Source organism: Malus domestica, chromosome 05 (genome assembly GCF_042453785.1).
Source record: "Malus domestica chromosome 05, GDT2T_hap1".
Classification (NCBI taxonomy): Eukaryota; Viridiplantae; Streptophyta; class Magnoliopsida; order Rosales; family Rosaceae; genus Malus; species Malus domestica.
The window spans coordinates 44,762,225-44,779,576 of NC_091665.1; the positions used below are offsets into that span (position 1 = coordinate 44,762,225).

Consider the following 17,352-nt stretch of genomic DNA (forward strand, 5'->3'; position numbering starts at 1 on the left):
TTTGAAGGTATAACGTTGACCAGTACTCAGTCGTTTTGGAATTGGTCAAATATGGTACAAACAAATTTTATTAATTATATTTTTGGAGAGTGTTTTAAAACATTTATTATAATCATTTAATTGATGTTTCGGACGGAAAGAAAAACATAGACGGTCAAATCCATATTTTATATTTAAAATTTGACATCTCTTTTGAAAATACTCTTAAATGGGCTAATGTGTACAATTTTAAAACTTTGTCTTACAAGGAAAGAGATCATCTCCAAATCTCTTCCACCAAGGCCACCGGATCAAGTGATCCGGGCCTTTCAAATTTCATCAAATGGCAAAAAATTATCACAACCTTTTAAAAATCAAAATAGGTGGACTGTTGGATGAAATTTGGAAGGGCCGGATCACTTGATCTGGTGGCCTTGATGGAAGAGATCCGGCAAAAATCTCTTTTTGTCTCACAATGCGAGAAATTAGAACTTCATGGTCTATTTTAAAAATCAACTCAACACCATATGGTTTTTCTTGGAGAAGACCATATTGTTTAAGGAACCACTCTGATGTTCTCGGATATGAAGCTTCGAACACGGTCCTCTCCGCACCAAGACGCCCGATGACCTTTGCGATTATGTCTGCATGCATCGAGCCAGCGTCTTTACGGACATCATCAGCGTCGATCGTTCTCATATCGGCCCCAGCTTCTAAGCATCTCTCAGCCCTCGTAATCATAAGATCAACGTCTTCAACAAATTCTAAACAAAGACAACAATCTTGTTCATAAGTATATAACCAGTAAACATACAGGTGCTCCCATCTTTCGTGTAATATGATCAGAGCACGCGGCAAGAAGATGTTACCATCACAGTCGAAAAGCAATAATCGGAAAGATGAATGCAAGAAGAAAAAATCATCAGTCTCAGAAAATGACTGCACAAATTTTCATCGAAGTAATATCAGTAAACACACACTTGGGGGCACAGGGTCATCAGAAACATAGGACCAACATGGTTTTCCTTTCACAACTTGAACAATTCTTATTCATGGTATCATGCAGCCCAGTGATCAAAGCGAAACAGATATCGAAATTACATACACCCGACAGATTTGATGATTTCATGCCATTAAACTGACATTCTACATTTCTTAAGGTTGAAGCCCTTTTCTTCCTCCTATTTAGTCCTTTGTGCTATGCTATTTGTTTGCACAAACGAACTAACCTTCGCATAACAGCGGAACAAAAGAACGAAGAGTGTGATTCCTGGACAAACTTGGGTGCCAAAACGCAAAAGCACTACCCTAGCCACTCTAATCTCCCAAAAAATGACCATATGATTCCTGGACAAAGGAGCTTATGGATTTGAAGGAATAATTTGAAGAATGTGATTCTTCTCAGCTGTCATACACGTAAGCATCAAAGTTAATCTCCCATTCCCATTCCCGAACCCAATTCCATTGGAATGATACTCTGCTTTCCTTGCTCCCCATGAAAGGAAGCCAAGATTCAAAAAGCAAAGAATAACAACAGGCATAAGTAAGAACTGTTAAGACAAGAAGCTTTTACCCAAAAACCACACCTAATTTCCCCTCCTAATCTGTCAGATAGACAGCCTCTCCTCCGCCTTCTCCTCCTCCTCCTTCAACCAACCCGGCAAAGATGGTTAAAAATATGACTCCTCTCGGCTGAGATTGCTCAAAACAAGGTAATCCAGTCATTCTTCATTGCAGACAAATCACTCTTTGACGCGTATACATAAACTTATGTTTCCTTGATTATAACGAGTTAACGATGGCACGTGTAACGAGCCGAGCAATGCCCTTGATTTCAATAACTAACCTACAGATGGAAATTCCTTGGCACGTAAAAAACAGGTGCACCATTTGAAGGTGGGGGTATTTGAGTGCAAAGACCAAAGTTACCAAGCCTTCAAACTAGGGTTAGCTGCTGCTGTGATCCTAGCAGCTGCACATGTAGTAGGCAATTTGATTGGTGGATGCATCTGCATAAGGTCCAGAGAAGATTACCAAGAAACCACAGCAAACAAGCAACTAGCAGTTGCTTTCCTCATCTTATCATGGTAATTACAAACATTAATTAACTTTCTAATCATGATTAGCAATTTAGCACAAGTCTAAAATCTATATCCTGCAGGATAACATTGGCGGCAGCACTTTCACTGCTGATTGCCGGGACGTTGTTAAACTCGAAGTCGAGAAAATCGTGCGGCTTATCGCACCGTCGGATTCTGTTGATAGGAGGAATCTTATGCTTCTTCCATGGATTGTTCATCATTGCATATTATGTCTCTGCCAAAGCCTACATCAAAGAAGGGAAACCCATACCACAAATACACAGCAACCCAACTGGACCTCCAGCTTAATCGTCAAAATGCTCACAAATTTCCAAACAGAAAGTGATTTTCGCATTCTCATTTTCTTCATCGCAAATCCGATTCTGCAATATCCATCTACACTCATCCGTTTTTGTTTCGCAGCATTAATTATGTATTTCCAACCCGTAATATTTTTCAAAGCTCAAATTATACGAAGAAAAGATTGGACAAGAAATTCTTATCCAGTAGATAGAATATAAAAGCACAGATACACTTGAAAAACTGCTCAATCAACCGTCAGTTTTCAAATTTTGAGAAACCCCAATTCGAATTTCATGTCAATTTTGTTTCTTGATATGCAACCATTAAATTTAAAATTTCAAGGTGGAGATTGAATTTAATGAACAACAAATTGGACCCAGAATTTCATTTCTTTCAAGTAGATTGAACATTAAAATCACAAAAACAACCCAAAAACTGCAAAGCTAACCTAATCTAAACCACACTAATCTCCATTTTTTGTCCTCTATTTTTACAAAAGGGAATTAATCGAAGCTCAAATTTTAGTCTTCGGCGGGGCCAGATTTGCCGGTGCCGGTTTTCTTGGGGAGGAGCGTGTTGTGGATGTTGGGCATAACGCCGCCGTTGGCGATGGTGACGGAGCCAAGCAGCTTGCTGAGCTCCTCGTCGTTCCTGACAGCCAACTGGATGTGCCTCGGCACAATCCTCGTCTTCTTGTTGTCACGTGCGGCGTTTCCAGCCAATTCCAAAACCTAAACAAATCAAAATTTAAGAAAAATCAACTTTTATTCTACAAATCAAAGTTAAAAAAATTATAAAAGAAAACAAAGCCAAGAAGATAAAGATGCAGAATTGAAGAGCAATTAAGGTTTAGATTGAGAAGTTGACCTCGGCGGCGAGGTATTCAAGGACGGCGGCGAGGTAGACAGGGGCGCCGGCGCCCACACGCTCGGCGTACTTGCCGGCTTTCAAGAACCGGGCGATACGGCCGACGGGGAACTGAAGACCGGCCTTGCTGCTCCGAGATGTGGCCTTCTTGGCGGCACCGGAGCCGATTGATTTTCCTCTTCCAGCCATGGATTCAGATATGAGAGAGAGAGAGAGAGAGAGTCTCAAGTATTTGCGAAGTGAATGAAGTAATGATTTCGCGGGATGAGTGGAATGGGAAGTTTCTAGGTTTATATAGGGGGGTTCGCCGCTTTAAGAGAACTAGAGCCACTGAGAGGGAGTCACGCGGATCGCAATCTGTGGCCGCTTGTTTTAAAATATTTGGACGGTTGGATGGTGATGTTTAGGCTCAGGTGGTTCGGTTGTGCTTCTGTATTTGTGTGGAGCGGGAAATACAAATTTTCACTGGGATTAAATATGGATTGACCAATTTTGACCATGTGCATTTCAAATTTGTTTTTCTTTCCATGCAGGAAATATTCTACACAATTTTAAATTGTAATTGTGCCCTTCATTTATAAGTAAGAGGTCTTAGATTCGATTCTTGCTAAGACGAATGTGAATCATATTATTACTAATCCAACCCAACCCCTTCCCTCTAGTTTAGATAATATCATTTCTCAAAAGTTAGATTCTTCATAAACTCTTATGAGAGATTTTTAAGTGTGACCGGTACACGATATGGTACACCACGTGTCACTATACAAATTGTCGGATATGTGTATTAGAAAGTTAATAAATTAAAAAATAAAATTTATCATCACTTATATAAAAACACATGGATATCATCCATCAAAAATTTCTCCTCTGACACCTCATATTTGTGTCATAATTCTTGTGTCATCGTTATAAAATTATGTGCTAAAAAGATGAGGTGGAGAAGAGCCTATTTTGAGAGACTTTCGTTATCCACCTTGCGCTGCTCCAAATCCCACATTCCTTCCCCATTCCTGTCTCTCTCTTAAATCCATATCGAATTTGAATCAAAATCGGGTAAAGTACAAAAAACTACATCAACTATTGGTGTCACGACACTTTCATAAATCATCTTTTAAAATTGACAATGTCATACCCAAGGAAGAAAATATCGGTAATATCGGAAATATCGGTAGTCCGAAAACACGGAAATATCGACGGAAATATCGGTAAAATATCGATATCGATAAAAATTACATGGAACCCACGGAAATTGTAAGAAAAACTTGGAAATTTTTATTGAAACTTTGTAGGATGTTTATTTAGTCAATTATCTATTAGTTTATCACAAAAAATTGGAAGGAAATGCATTGCATGATGGATTTAACATTATCAAGTTGATTATATAGCGATCTGACAAATATTGTGAGTGTAGAAAATATGTAGTAATTAATGAAAGAAGTCTAAACACACCATAATCATTTATATATAATGAATTAGTACAATATTTTACACTTTAGTACCACATAGAGTTCCTATGAGGTTCAAATTTTTCATTATGAAAGCAGTATTATTTGTTGTCCATGTTCTGAAATTGCAAAAAGTTATTTGGATCATTGGATCAGAGAGCTAGACATAGGTTTGGAATGATTTGGTTTTGAATAATTTGGAGCATTGGATGCTTTTTTTTTCTTACACGCCACCACTCAGACAGTAAAAAAGAGTGAAGAACTCACACTCCACCACACACACACTTCGAGACCCCCCACACCACACCACACCACACACGCACACCACACACGCACACCACACACGTACACCACACACGGAGCTCAGTCTCTCTCTCGATCATTCATTTCCCACTACCATATTCTCGAATCCTCTCAATCTCTCTCTTCTCTCTTCTCTCCCTCTGAGGTCTGAGCCTTCGTTCTCACTGAGAACTTCTCAGTCTTCTCCCTCCCTTCCCCCTTCTCCAGTTCTTCCACACACACACACAGACATCATCTCTCGAATCTCGATCCATCTCTCGATCCTCCTCGTCCGTGTCTCCGTGTCTCCCTCTGCTCCTCCCATCTCACCCGCCCTAAACCCAGCCGTCGACACCACTCGATAACCGCATTCTAAACCACCTTGATCCATGGAGATCGACCGGAAATCATCGTAGTCCCAGCCGTCGACACCACTGAGGAGCATGACGTTGTCCCAGCCGTCTTGGATTCGTGAGGAAAACGATGTTCCCAGGCTCCTACTTCTCTTCTTCTCGGCTTTTACTTTAAATTTTTGTACAGATTTCAATTTTTTTGCATGTTGCACCTTTGTTGTACTGAAATCGATTTTAGGGATTTAGGAATTAGGGTTTCTATTTTTGTACAGATTGCGATTTTTCTGCATATTGCTTGATTTTTGTACTGAAATCGATTTTAGGGATTTAGGAATTAGGGATTCAGTTCATTTGCTTTGAATTCGAATTTAGGGATTTAGGGATTCGGTTAATTTGCTCCGGCGTTCTTCTCGGCTTGTAAATTACAATTTTTGTACAGATTGCGATTTTTCTGCATGTTGATTTTTGTACTGAAATCGATTTTAGGGATTCCTGTATTGTAGATTCAGTTCATTTGCTTTGAATTAGAATTTGGGGATTTAGGGGTTTGGATTATTTGCTCCGGCTGTGTTCTCCGATGAGTCCATACCAAATATCGCGATATTCTGCCGAAAACAAGTTGGATAGTTAATAAAATATCGGGGTCCCAAAAAAACGATAATATCGGCGATATTTCGCCGATATTATCGATATTTTCTTCACTGGTCATACCTCATCTTACGAATTTGTGTCAATGTCAAACCTCCGTAAGTTTTTCTGTTAATTGCTGACATGGCTTGATCCGGGGCCCATTTTTTATTAAAAACTCAAAAAAAATCATTTAATATTTTTTAAATATTAAAATAATAAAGAAAAGTTAAAAAAAAAAAAACCAACAATCAATTCATCCCCTTCCCCCCCCCCTCTCTCTTCTCCCCATCTTCTTCTTCTTCCCCCTTCCTGCAACTTCAACCCAGAAAAAAAAAGAGGAAAAAAAATCCAATTTGTCTTCCCCGCTCCCCACCCCCTATTCTCCCCGCACCCACCCTCTGCACCCAACCTCGCACCCACTACCTGCAACCCAAAAAAAAAAAAAAAAAAAAAACAACTTCCCCCCCCATTCCCAACATGCAGAAGAAGAAGAGAGAAGGAAAAGAAAAAAAAAGGTCCCTCCCCCCCCCCCACCCAACCTGCAGAAGAAGAAGAGAGAAGAAAAAGAAAAAAAAGGTCTCTCCCCCCCCCCACCCAACCTGCAGAAGAAGAAGAGAGAGAAGGAAAAGAAAAAAACAAAAAAAGTCCCTCGTCCACCTTGCCCTGCTCCAAATCCCACATTCCTTCCCCATTCCTGTCTTTTTCTTAAATCCATATCGAATTTGAATCAAAATCGGGTAAAGTACAAAAAACTACCTCAACTATTGGTGTCACGATACTTTCATACATCATCTTTTAAAATTGACAATGTCATACATCCGTCAGTTTTTCTGTTAATTTCTCAGTTAATTGCTGACGTGGCTTGATCCAGGACCCATTTTTTATTAAAAACTCAAAAAAAAATCATTTAATATTTTTTAAATATTAAAATAATAAAGAAAAACCAACAATCAATTCATCCCCTTTTCCCCTCCCCCTCTCTCTTCTCCCCATCTTCTTCTTCTTCCCCCTTCCTGCAACTTCAACCCAGAAAAAAAAAGAGGAAAAAAAAAAATCCAATTTGTCTTCCCCGCTCCCCACCCCCTCTTCTCCCCGCACCCACCCTCTGCACCCAACCTCGCACCCACTACCTGCAACCCAAAAAAAAAAAATAAACAAAAAAAACAACTTCCCCCCCCCCCCATTCCCAACCTGCAGAAGAAGAAGAGAGAAGGAAAAGAAAAAAAAAGGTCCCTCCCCCCCCCACCCAACCTGCAGAAGAAGAAGAGAGAGAAGGAAAAGAAGAAAAAAAAGTCCCTCGTCCACCTTGCGCTGCTCCAAATCCCACATTCCTTCCCCATTCCTGTCTCTCTCTTAAATCCATATCGAATTTGAATCAAAATCGAGTAAAGTACAAAAAACTACCTCAACTATTGGTGTCACGACACTTTCATACATCATCTTTTAAAATTGACAATGTCATACCTCATCTTACGATTTTGTGCCAATGTCATACCTTCGTCATTTTTTCTGTTAATTTCTCAGTTAATTGCTGACGTGGCTTGATCCGAGGCCCATTTTTTATTAAAAAAAAAAAAAACCAACAATCAATTTGTCCCCTTCCCCCCTCTCTCTCTTCTCCCCATCTTCTTCTTCTTCCCCCTTCCTGCAACTTCAACCCAGAAAAAAAAAAATCCAATTTGTCTTCCCCGCTCCCCACCCCCTCTTCTCCCCGCACCCACCCTCTGCACCCAACCTCGCACCCACTACCTGCAACCCAAAAAAAAAAAAAAAACAACTTCCCCCCCCTCAACCCAACCTGCAGAAGAAGAAGAGAGAAGGAAAAGAAGAAAAAAAAAGGTCCCTCGCCCCCCCCCCCCCCACCCACCCACCCACCCAACATGCAGAAGAAGAAGAGAGAGAAGGAAAAGAAAAAAAAAAGTCCCTCGTCCCCCCCCCCAACCCAATGTCCCCCCACCCAACGTGAAGAAAAAGAAAAAGAGAGAGAAGGAAAAAAAAAAAAAAAGGATACCAGTTCGTCCATCCCCCCGCGTACCCACCCTTTTCCCTCCACATCCATTCCCCCCATTTTCTCCGCGCCCAAGTTCTCAACGAGATCTGGTTTTTTTTTTTTTTTGGGTTGCAGGTAGTGGGTGCGAGGTTGGGTGCAGAGAGTGGGTGGGAAGGTGGGGAGGTTGGGTGCGGGGAAGACAAATTGGATTTTTTTTTTTTCCTCTTTTTGTTTTTCTGGGTTGAAGTTGCAGGAAGGGGAAGAACAAGAAGATGGGGAGAAGAGAGAGGGGGGGGGGGGGGAAGGGGACGAATTGATTGTTGGTTTTTTTTTTTTTTTTTTTTTAATATTTAAAAATATTAAATGATTTTTTTTTAGTTTTTAATAATTTTTTAATAAAAAAATGGATCCGGATCAAGTCACGTCAGCAATTAACTGAAAAACTGACGGAGGTATGACATTGGCACAAATTCGTAAGATGAGGTATGACATTGAAAGTGTCGTGACACCAATACTTGAGGTAATTTTTTGTAGTTTACCCATCAAAATCCCTATTTGCACTTCCACCTTTTACCTTCAGATACAAAAGGCAACACATTTTTATAGATTTGCTGCTCTCCCATGGCTCCCACCGGGAATCCAAATCCCCCAGCCACCGCGGCCACAGCATCAACCTCAACCTTTCGACATGGACAAATCATTTAAACTCACAAACCCAGCACCTGTTATGCACAAATCTTCAAGAACATGCAAACCCCAGACTACTCGCTTGCCTTTTCTTGCTAGTATCGCTTAACGTACAGCTAAATACCGAGCTTTCGCTCGGGATTAGATAACGGGACTGGAAAATACAAGTGACAATATTGTGGGATTTTTTCTTGGGGATGAATTGATCGATTTTGATTTCTCACTTCTGAAAATGACAAAGCAGAGGAGGAGAGTGAAGGTGTGAGGTAAGAGGGAAAGAAGAAAGAGTTTGACTGTTTGTACCAGGCAGCATCTCAGAAGCATGTCAAGTACCAATTCAGGGGAAAATAGAATCAATAGATCCACTGCCTGGCCACTGGTGCAAACATTTTGGAGATAATGTAAGACCTCCAAGCATGTCAAGTACCATACTACCAGGAAGATCATATGAAAGACCCAATAAAATGATTGAATCAACTACAACTGTAAGGATAATGATGCACGTCTAACGAATTAAAATATGAACATGTTTTGAATGATCTTATTTGATCATTCTCTTCTACGCTAAGATTAGTAACCGAAAACAAATGCAGCTATTCAACAAACTCAATAGTGCCACAACATTTGTTTTCAAATGTTCAAATAACCAAAACAAGTACAAACAACGTAATGTACCTAAGATTTCAACGACACTCGGCAATATCGCTGCAGCATTATATACCCCTGCTTAACGTTATCAGAGACAGCAACAACACACCGCAGAATAATAAATACTCGAAGTAAAACAGGAGATAACACTCTGCCACAATAACAACCTCAAATAAACACATAGGAGCACACCGATGGCCAGTCATTATCCATGGAAAGATCGAATAGACAAAGTAAGCAGTTAAACGCTACAGAATTCTTAATTAACATTTACTAAAACCTTAAACATGATCTTTCTAGACATCAACACAAACATCTCGACTTGGTATACCTGATCCAACATTCTAATGGCCGGATGACTTTAAAGCCTCCAGAATCACCTTCGTCTGATCTCTCATTAACTCGCTCCGCTTCACAAAAAGCTCCAATTCAGCAACATGCAGCTTCCTCCACTTGTCCTTCAACTCAGCTCTCTTGGACTCTCCAATCAACTCCAAACCTTGTTTCACCACACCCTCCGGTAATCCCAGCTCCCTGAAACTCTTGTCAAACCCAATCACCTCACTCAAACTTTCCAAAGAGCACGGATTCAGACCCAAATCCAACTTCGCGGCCTCTTTTGAACGCTCCGGTGAGCTCAAAATATCAGCTTTTATCGAAGCCAGAGTCTTGGTATTCCTAGCCTTCCCATTAGACTTTGGCTGTTCAGATGGCCCGTTGTCACCACTGGGCCCTTCGCCGCTGCCGCCCCATACCTTCTTCGACAAGTCAAACACCTTCTGGTCATGAGGTTTTGTAAGATTATACTTCTTCTTCTTCACATTAGTCGCATACTTCTTCTTCAGCCGACGAATCTTAGCTTGCAATTGGGATTTGTTCACATCCACCTTCAGCGATTTCTTGATAAAGTCATGGAACGCACCCATATCGGAATACGGGTCCGCCCCTTTCTTGCTGGTATAATCAACCATGCCTTTCAAGATAATTACCTCATCCTCATCGCTCCAAATCCTCTGGAACAGCTTGGACTTCTTCGCTTCCTCCTCGACCTGGTCCGGATCCTGCTCCGTCGCAGCTCCCTTCTTCTTTGGCCGCTTTGAATCCTTGGGCTCGGTCTCGCTGGGCCGTTTGGACCCGGATTTCGCCGCCGGCGTAGCAGTAGCCGCGGGCTTTGATCTGGGCTTCTTTGTCTTCGGCGTCTCTTCCATTGGCTTCGAAGCAATCGGCTTCACCACCAAATCCTTATCCACATCGGAATCGGAATCGTCCTCGGAACCAGAGGATGAAGACTGCGGCTTGGAATTGGCGGCAGAGGAGTCCGGTTTCTTGGGCGGTGGCTTCTTCTCGGCAACCGGTGCTGAAGACGAGGTCTTCGGAGGCAGAGGCTCTTCGGGTTCGGAATCTGACCCAGATCCGGATTCCTCTTCTTCCCCTTCTTCTTCCTCCGACGAGACTTCCTGACCTTCCGACGAAGAAGCTGCCGGCGGTTCGTCCAGCGGAGATGGGCGTTTGGGAGCCATGGAAGGAGATGGAGATTTGGGGTTTTAGGGAATTAGGGATTCGAACTCTGCAAGTGAGGGGAGAGAGTGAATTTTTTTTTTTGGGTAATTTTGTGTGAGCGAGCGAAACAGCAAATATAAGAGTTTCTCTCCTCTGATAGGCTGCCTACACAAGAGATAACTTTTTATCTAAAAACCTAACACAAATCATTGATTCTGATAGACATTACTGTTTAGTTCATGATTATCTAGTCTTCTAGTTCATGTAAATCACCGTATGTACATAAACATATATATATATTTTTTATTTATTTATTTATTTATTTATTTATTTATGCTGAATCATCTTGAGCATCGTTTTGTTGGCTCACTTTTGTCAAGGCCGTCATGGAAACAAGAGCATGGTAAACTTGAAAACTGTTTCACTTTTTATTTATGCTTAATTTCCTTATTTTCAGTCTTGTATTCAAAGTTGTGTGCTATATTTGTTTTATTTTAGAATAGTTTTCTTGAATTTTTTCAAGAATTCAAAACTAGCTAGGGTTTTTATACAAATTATATGTATTGGCTTCATAACTCGTGTATTAGCAACTAAGAAGATATCTCAAACCTTCCAAGGTTGTTTGGGAACTAAGAAGATACCTCAAACCTTCCAAGAAACACTTGTACTGAAAGCTCTAATTAGGAGAAGTATTTCTTACATAAGCAACTCTAATTAGGAGAAGTATTTCTTACATGAGCAATTCCAAGCAGACCCTAAGCTTTGAATTTGAAAAGTTTGTGTTCTTCCCATAGTATTTTAATTTTGCTTTTTATCATCTCTTCCACTGTAATATCATAAAATAAAAATTTGTATCTTCTGATGACGAATTTAACTAAGTTTCTTCATGTATAGTAAACGTGTGGCGCCTCGACAAGTAGTGCTCCCCTTTGAAATTATCATTGAGATTTTGAGCTTGTTGACTGTGGAGGCTTTGCTGAGATTCAAGTGTGTGTGCAAACAATGGTGTTTGTTGATTCAAGACTGCAAGTTCTTTGTTAAACACAGGGATCGTACCAGTTATGTTTAGCCACTTTCTTATCGATACAACCATAAAAGTCGCAAGACAGTCGCTCTTTCTAAAGAAGATTTCAAGCTTAGTTGTCATTGTGCTGGTTTTTATGTGGAGTTGAGTGTCACTTCTCAAATTTGCCGTATTAGAAATCCTGCAACCCGCCAAGTACTTTACTTGCCTGATGCTCCCAAGGGTACAAGAATACTGGACCTCGCTTTTAATTCGCTTACTGGCGAGTGTAAAGTGGCATCTATTTACCGCAAAAAGGCAAAGAAGACGGGTTATTTAGTAGGGCTTGAAGTTATAACTATTGGAAAGGATGAGAAATGGAGACCCTTGAAATATGCAAGCCCTAATTTACTCAAGCGCGGCCAATGGTTGCTTCAACAAAGTTGTTGTGTTAAAGATAAGGTTGAATGGATTGTTCATTTACCTGAAATTATAAAACAAGGACAAGATTTGCGTGTACAAATTCAATCTCTCGAGCCGTGGAGTGAACGCGTCACTAGCACTGTTCTTCCTAGAGGAGTTTTCTCCGATTTGACCGAAGTTTCATTTTTTATTTGGGTTAACTGTCCGGCGGTGGTTGAGGTAGTAGACGAAGCCCTTAACATAAAGGGTGTTCGAAGACTTCAAGGAACACAAATGGAGTCCAAACATTACTGTTCCCTTTAATTTTTTAAAGGACAACCGACATTTGAAGGATCAAATTTATTTCGTCAAAAGTTGTTCTGCAGATCAACCCCGATTTTATGCGGGGCGAGATCAACTTTATACTTACAATTTGAGGAGAAGGAGTATTGAGGATGTCGAATATTCACAGATAGCGGAGGAGCAATTAGCTCGTCATTCGTCAAACCTGATGACCCTCAAGGGAATGAAACCAGAAAGGAGCAGTAAACTAATAGAGTAATTATAATTTCATGTACAATGAGAAACTTTGCATTTTTCTGTTCATCATAGACGATGGTCTTATTATATCAGTCTTCCAAACCGTTTTTTCTGACAAATAAGTTTGAACTTTTTAATTAGCTATACCAGTTGTTACATTAATTTGCATCTTCTATAAATAAAAAATCTTGAGTTGCTTTATTACCACTTATTTTATAGTTGTAGCTTGTTACATTATTTTTACGATAGACGTTAGCCTGACTCTTGTAAAACGGAGAGCCTTGTTGGTTTAAGAGCGTGATTTTAGCTTGTTTGAATTTTTGTTATGGTTTGGGAGCGCCACTTTAGTTTGTTTTGAATTTTGTTAGGAGGGGATAAATTAATAGAAACAGTGAATCGAATAATTAGTCTTGTCCACCAACCTCCAAAAGTTTGTGAAATTGCGATCATGGTGAAATTCTTATCTCTATTCTTGTCCACCAATCTCTAAAAGTTTGTGAAATTGCGATCATGGTGCAGTTCTTATCTCATTAGTTTTATTGTTCTCGGCTGATCTTATGAAAAGTACTCTTGTAACTCTTAGTTGTGTATTATTTTCTTTTTAGACGAATTTCAAAGTCGCATTAGACATTTTTTTAACCTTTTCAAGAAACCCCATAGTTTGGTGCTCTCTTGCATTTTCGGTGTTAGGGTTTCAGTTTTATTTATTATTAAATTTGTCAGCGAGATTCCCTTGCCACAAATCTCGCCTCATTCGTCTAATTAAATTGATTTCTTATTAATTGCAATGGCTTGTAATTATTTAGACTTGTTATTCAAGTCAATTTCTGTATGCTATATATGTTTGTATAAATCAATTCAAGGAAAATCAATTTCTACATGGTATCACCTAGGTCTAGGTTATAATCTCTCGAGATCTCACCATCGCAAATCCCTCCAGATTCGTCTAGATTGATCTCTCGTTAATTGTAATTGGTTGTAATAAATTAGACTTGCTATTCAAGTCAACCTCTGTTTGCTATATATGTTCTACTAATACACAAATCAATTCAAGGAAAATCAATTTCTACAAAAAGATTGTAGTCAGTTCTACATATTTCTCATATATTCATCATTTGAGCGGTACTTTCTTGATTCTACTAGCCTTGTATGTGTTGAATAATATGAAAGTCCCACATCGGCCAGCTTAATTACAAAGTAATTGCAACTTGTATTAAATGGTTCCACTTGTTATATGAGGTCCAGTATAATTGGTGGTGAGCCGCAAACCCATATCTTTGATATAATTCCTTCAAGGACATTCCAAATTTCCCATAGATTATAATGCAAACCTCGTCATATTTGAATTCAGGTAATTTCTTATCTCAATTTTTGTAAGCTCTTGTTATTTACAGTCTTTTGATTCAAAGTCGTAACTTATTTAGAGTCTATCGGATTAGAAGGTTATTCTTAAACCCTAGGAATTAGGGTTTTAGTTTTAAAGCTAGGGCTTGCATAAATATTAAAACGTTGTGCTTTATTCGATTAGATAGCTTAGAATGAACCTTCTTGTTCTATTTTGATTTGGGATTTTTTCTCTATCACTGTAGCTTTGAATCTCTCTTGCTCGTGCTCTCCTAGTGTCCTTAGAATAATATACTGAGACAATGATGCGTTACTACCAACGAAGACAAAGGCCGACACAAGTTTCGTCAGAGCTTCCCTTTGAAATTATCGTTGAGATTTTGAGTTGGCTTCCTGTGCTGTCTTTGCTGAGATTCAAGTGCGTGTGCAAGCAATGGTTTTTGTTGCTTCAAGACTACAAGTTCATTGCAAAACACAGAGATCGGACCTGTTACACCCTCCCACCTTCTTATCATTGCGAACGGGATAAAAAATTGTTTGCGACTGTTTGCGATGAAAATTTCGTGCTTAAATGTTGTTGTTCTGGCTTGTCTTTGGAGAAGAGTACAACATCTCAAGTTTGCCGTATTAGAAATCCTGCAACCCGCAAAGTGCTTTACTTGCCTGATGCACAAGTGTGTGACACAGAATTTATGGACCTCGGTTTCAATTCACTAACTGGTGAGTGTAAAGTGTCATGTGTTTATTTCAATAGGGCACAGAAAGAGGTAGGTGTTGAAGTGATAACAGTTGGAAAGGACGAAACATGGAGACCTTTGCACAAGCAAAACCAGAATTGGCTGCGACGAGGCAAAGCGGTGCTGACTCAATCTTGTTGTGGGGAAGATAAGGTTGAATGGGCTCTTCATTTACCCGAAATTATAACCGAGGGGCATGATATGTGCTTACAAATTCATTCTCTTGATCTGTGGAGTGAATGTCTCACCACTTCTACTCTGCCTGAAGGAGTTTTCGTAGATTTGGAGAATCTCCAGACGTTTCTTTGGGATAACCGTCCAGCCGTTGCTGATATAGTAGGGGGAGACCTTCACATCTTGGTGTTGGTAGACTTCAAGGAACACAAATGGAGTCAAAACAAGATCATCGTTCCCTTGAAAAATTTAAAGGTCGACGACACAATTTTGACAGATGAAATTGTTATTAAACGAGCTTGTTCAAATACACTAAAGTTTCAAAATGGAGCACAACTTATTTCCTATGACATGGAAAAGAAGACTGTTATGGTTTTTGACAGTTTAGAACTCTTGAAGAAACGAATAGCTCTACTTAAGTCAACCCTCATCTCTCTCAAGGAAATGAGATCAGAGATTAACGGAGTACAAGACTAGTCGGATTATAATTTCACTGCGCATGGGCTCCTTGTTTTGCCAAATTTCATTTTTTCTGTTCATCTTTTTATACTGTTTTTGTTACAGTAAGTTTGAACTTTTTTAGTCACCAGTTGTAACATATATAGCACTTAATGCTAAGATTTCACTACATGTTTTGCTGAGTTTTGTGGAAACATAGCTAGAGGCCCTTAAATTTTCCCTTGAACTTCTTAAACGTTGGTGCACTTTTGAAGTAAAACCCATGATTTCTCGAGTACACAGGATTACATTGCTGTGTTTATTTTCTTTTTTCTTTGTCGTTCGATTGGAATTACATGGTCTAAGAATTTTGTTACACTTATCTTTCTTAAGAGAAGTTTGAGCAATTATAAATTCACTACCGATGAGAATTTGGTTAGATTCAAGTGTGCGGGCAAGCAATGGTGTTTGTTAATTGGTCAGGGCAATGAGTTCATCGCGAAACATGAGAACTAGATCTAGTTTGGGAGTGAGGTGCTTAAAAAAAAAGCACCCATGAAAAAAAGCTGTGAGGGTTTTAGGTGTTTGGTAAACTGAAAAAAAGGGCTTATTTTGGAAACTGCTGTGAGAATAAGCTAAAATCAAAGGAAAAAGTTGAAGCTGCTATTTGTAGCTTTGGAAAACTGGCTTTTTTTCAAAGCACACGGAGCTACAGTGCTTCTTTAATGAAAAGACCCACTATTAGACTGCTTTTTTTTCCAAAATCACTTTTACAAAAAAGTTTACCAAACACTTTGCTGATTTATTTCACAGCCGCTTATTCTCACAGCACAGCCGCTTATTCTCACAGCAGCTTTTTTTCAAAGCACATCAATACCAAACCAGCCCCTAGACCAGTTAAGTGTGACTTGCTACCGATGAGAATTTCAACATTGTAAATCGTTATTTTAGCTTATTTCTGGATAATAGTGGTTCTTCTCAAGTAAGTTTGTCGGATCAGAAATCTTGCAAACTGCCAAGTACTTTTACTTGCCCGATGCGCACGAGGGTGTCATACAAATGATTGTTTTCAGTTCACTCGCTCATGAGTGTAAAGTTTTCGATTACTTCTTTAAATTCATGAAAAGTTATAAATTATATTGTTTTGGTGTCCTTGAAAATAAATAAACGTAAGCCTAAATCAGTAACTGGACCAAGGCCTTCCAATATGTTTGAGTTAGAATCCCTAAAGCATTAAAGGCTGTTAAGCAAAAACCCCAAATATTGTTAGGGACCAAAACTTGTGGGAGCTGTTTGATCCTTTAGCCACCAACTTCATAAAAAAAAATTCGGAGTAATGAGAGGTAGACTAATTTTTTAGACTAATTTGTAAATTATGTGATGTACCACCAATAAAAAATGAGCACGTTAATGAACACTTAAATAATAATCCAATTATCAACAGTCACATCATATAGTTTACATAATTTGGTCTACATAGTTGATCTCCCTAGCATTACTATTTTTTTTGCTTCGATTATGTTTAAACTATACAACAACAACAACCAAACCTTATCTCACTAAGTGGAGTTAGCTGAATGAATCCTAAAACGCCACTGCGCTCAATTTGGTTGAAATGTAGTTATAAAAAAATAAAAAATAAAAAAATAAAAACCATCATCCAAATTGGATTATTCAGTCCTGTTCCATTATTGAACTCAAACTAAATAATAAGAACAAGAGTAGTTATACACTTACCATCTATTTGTATAATCACTTGTAACCTCTTTCCAGTAGAAGTATGGCCCCACCAATACATGTGGGTCTCATCTCTATAAGTGAGATAATACAAATAGATGATAAAAATAACATTTTTGTAAGAACAAAAAAACTACTGAATCGACTAGTTAACCTTAAATAAAAGGGAACTTTAACGAAAATCTCTCAGTACTGTTCACTTTAACGAAAAA

General features: G+C 39.2%; 4 protein-coding genes across 5 annotated transcripts; 2 read left to right on the top strand and 2 right to left on the bottom strand.

The window, feature by feature from the left end:
* The first annotated feature begins 1,777 nt into the window (after positions 1–1,777).
* Positions 1,778–2,556, top strand: LOC108173328 (protein DESIGUAL 2). The gene is made up of 3 exons (XM_029103608.2): positions 1,778–1,784; positions 1,832–2,066; positions 2,141–2,556. Exons 1-3 carry the CDS (start codon positions 1,778–1,780, stop codon positions 2,367–2,369), a joined length of 471 nt encoding a protein of 156 aa, XP_028959441.1. The 3' UTR covers positions 2,370–2,556.
* Positions 2,557–2,717: 161 nt separating this feature from the next.
* On the bottom strand, positions 2,718–3,511 carry LOC103408817 (histone H2A.6-like). Its single transcript, XM_017325109.3, has 2 exons — positions 3,231–3,511; positions 2,718–3,094 (listed from the first exon to the last, which is right to left on the bottom strand). The coding sequence occupies exons 1-2, from the start codon at positions 3,417–3,419 to the stop codon at positions 2,885–2,887; spliced, it is 399 nt and encodes a 132-aa protein (XP_017180598.2). The 5' UTR covers positions 3,420–3,511; the 3' UTR covers positions 2,718–2,884.
* Positions 3,512–9,417: 5,906 nt separating this feature from the next.
* Positions 9,418–11,110, bottom strand: LOC103434633 (probable transcription factor At1g61730). Its single transcript, XM_008372987.4, has one exon. It carries the CDS (start codon positions 10,783–10,785, stop codon positions 9,610–9,612), a length of 1,176 nt encoding a protein of 391 aa, XP_008371209.2. The 5' UTR covers positions 10,786–11,110; the 3' UTR covers positions 9,418–9,609.
* Positions 11,111–13,960: 2,850 nt separating this feature from the next.
* LOC114825039 (putative F-box protein At1g47790) lies at positions 13,961–15,606 on the top strand. Of its 2 annotated transcripts, none has more exons than XM_029103272.2 (2): positions 13,961–14,061; positions 14,300–15,606. In XM_029103272.2, exon 2 carries the CDS (start codon positions 14,357–14,359, stop codon positions 15,440–15,442), a length of 1,086 nt encoding a protein of 361 aa, XP_028959105.1. In that variant the 5' UTR covers positions 13,961–14,061; positions 14,300–14,356; the 3' UTR covers positions 15,443–15,606. The 2 variants fall into 2 exon arrangements, with proteins under 2 accessions (XP_028959105.1, XP_070677629.1); XM_070821528.1 differs by having other exon boundaries at positions 13,969–14,061; positions 14,331–15,606.
* The last annotated feature ends 1,746 nt before the right edge of the window (positions 15,607–17,352 follow it).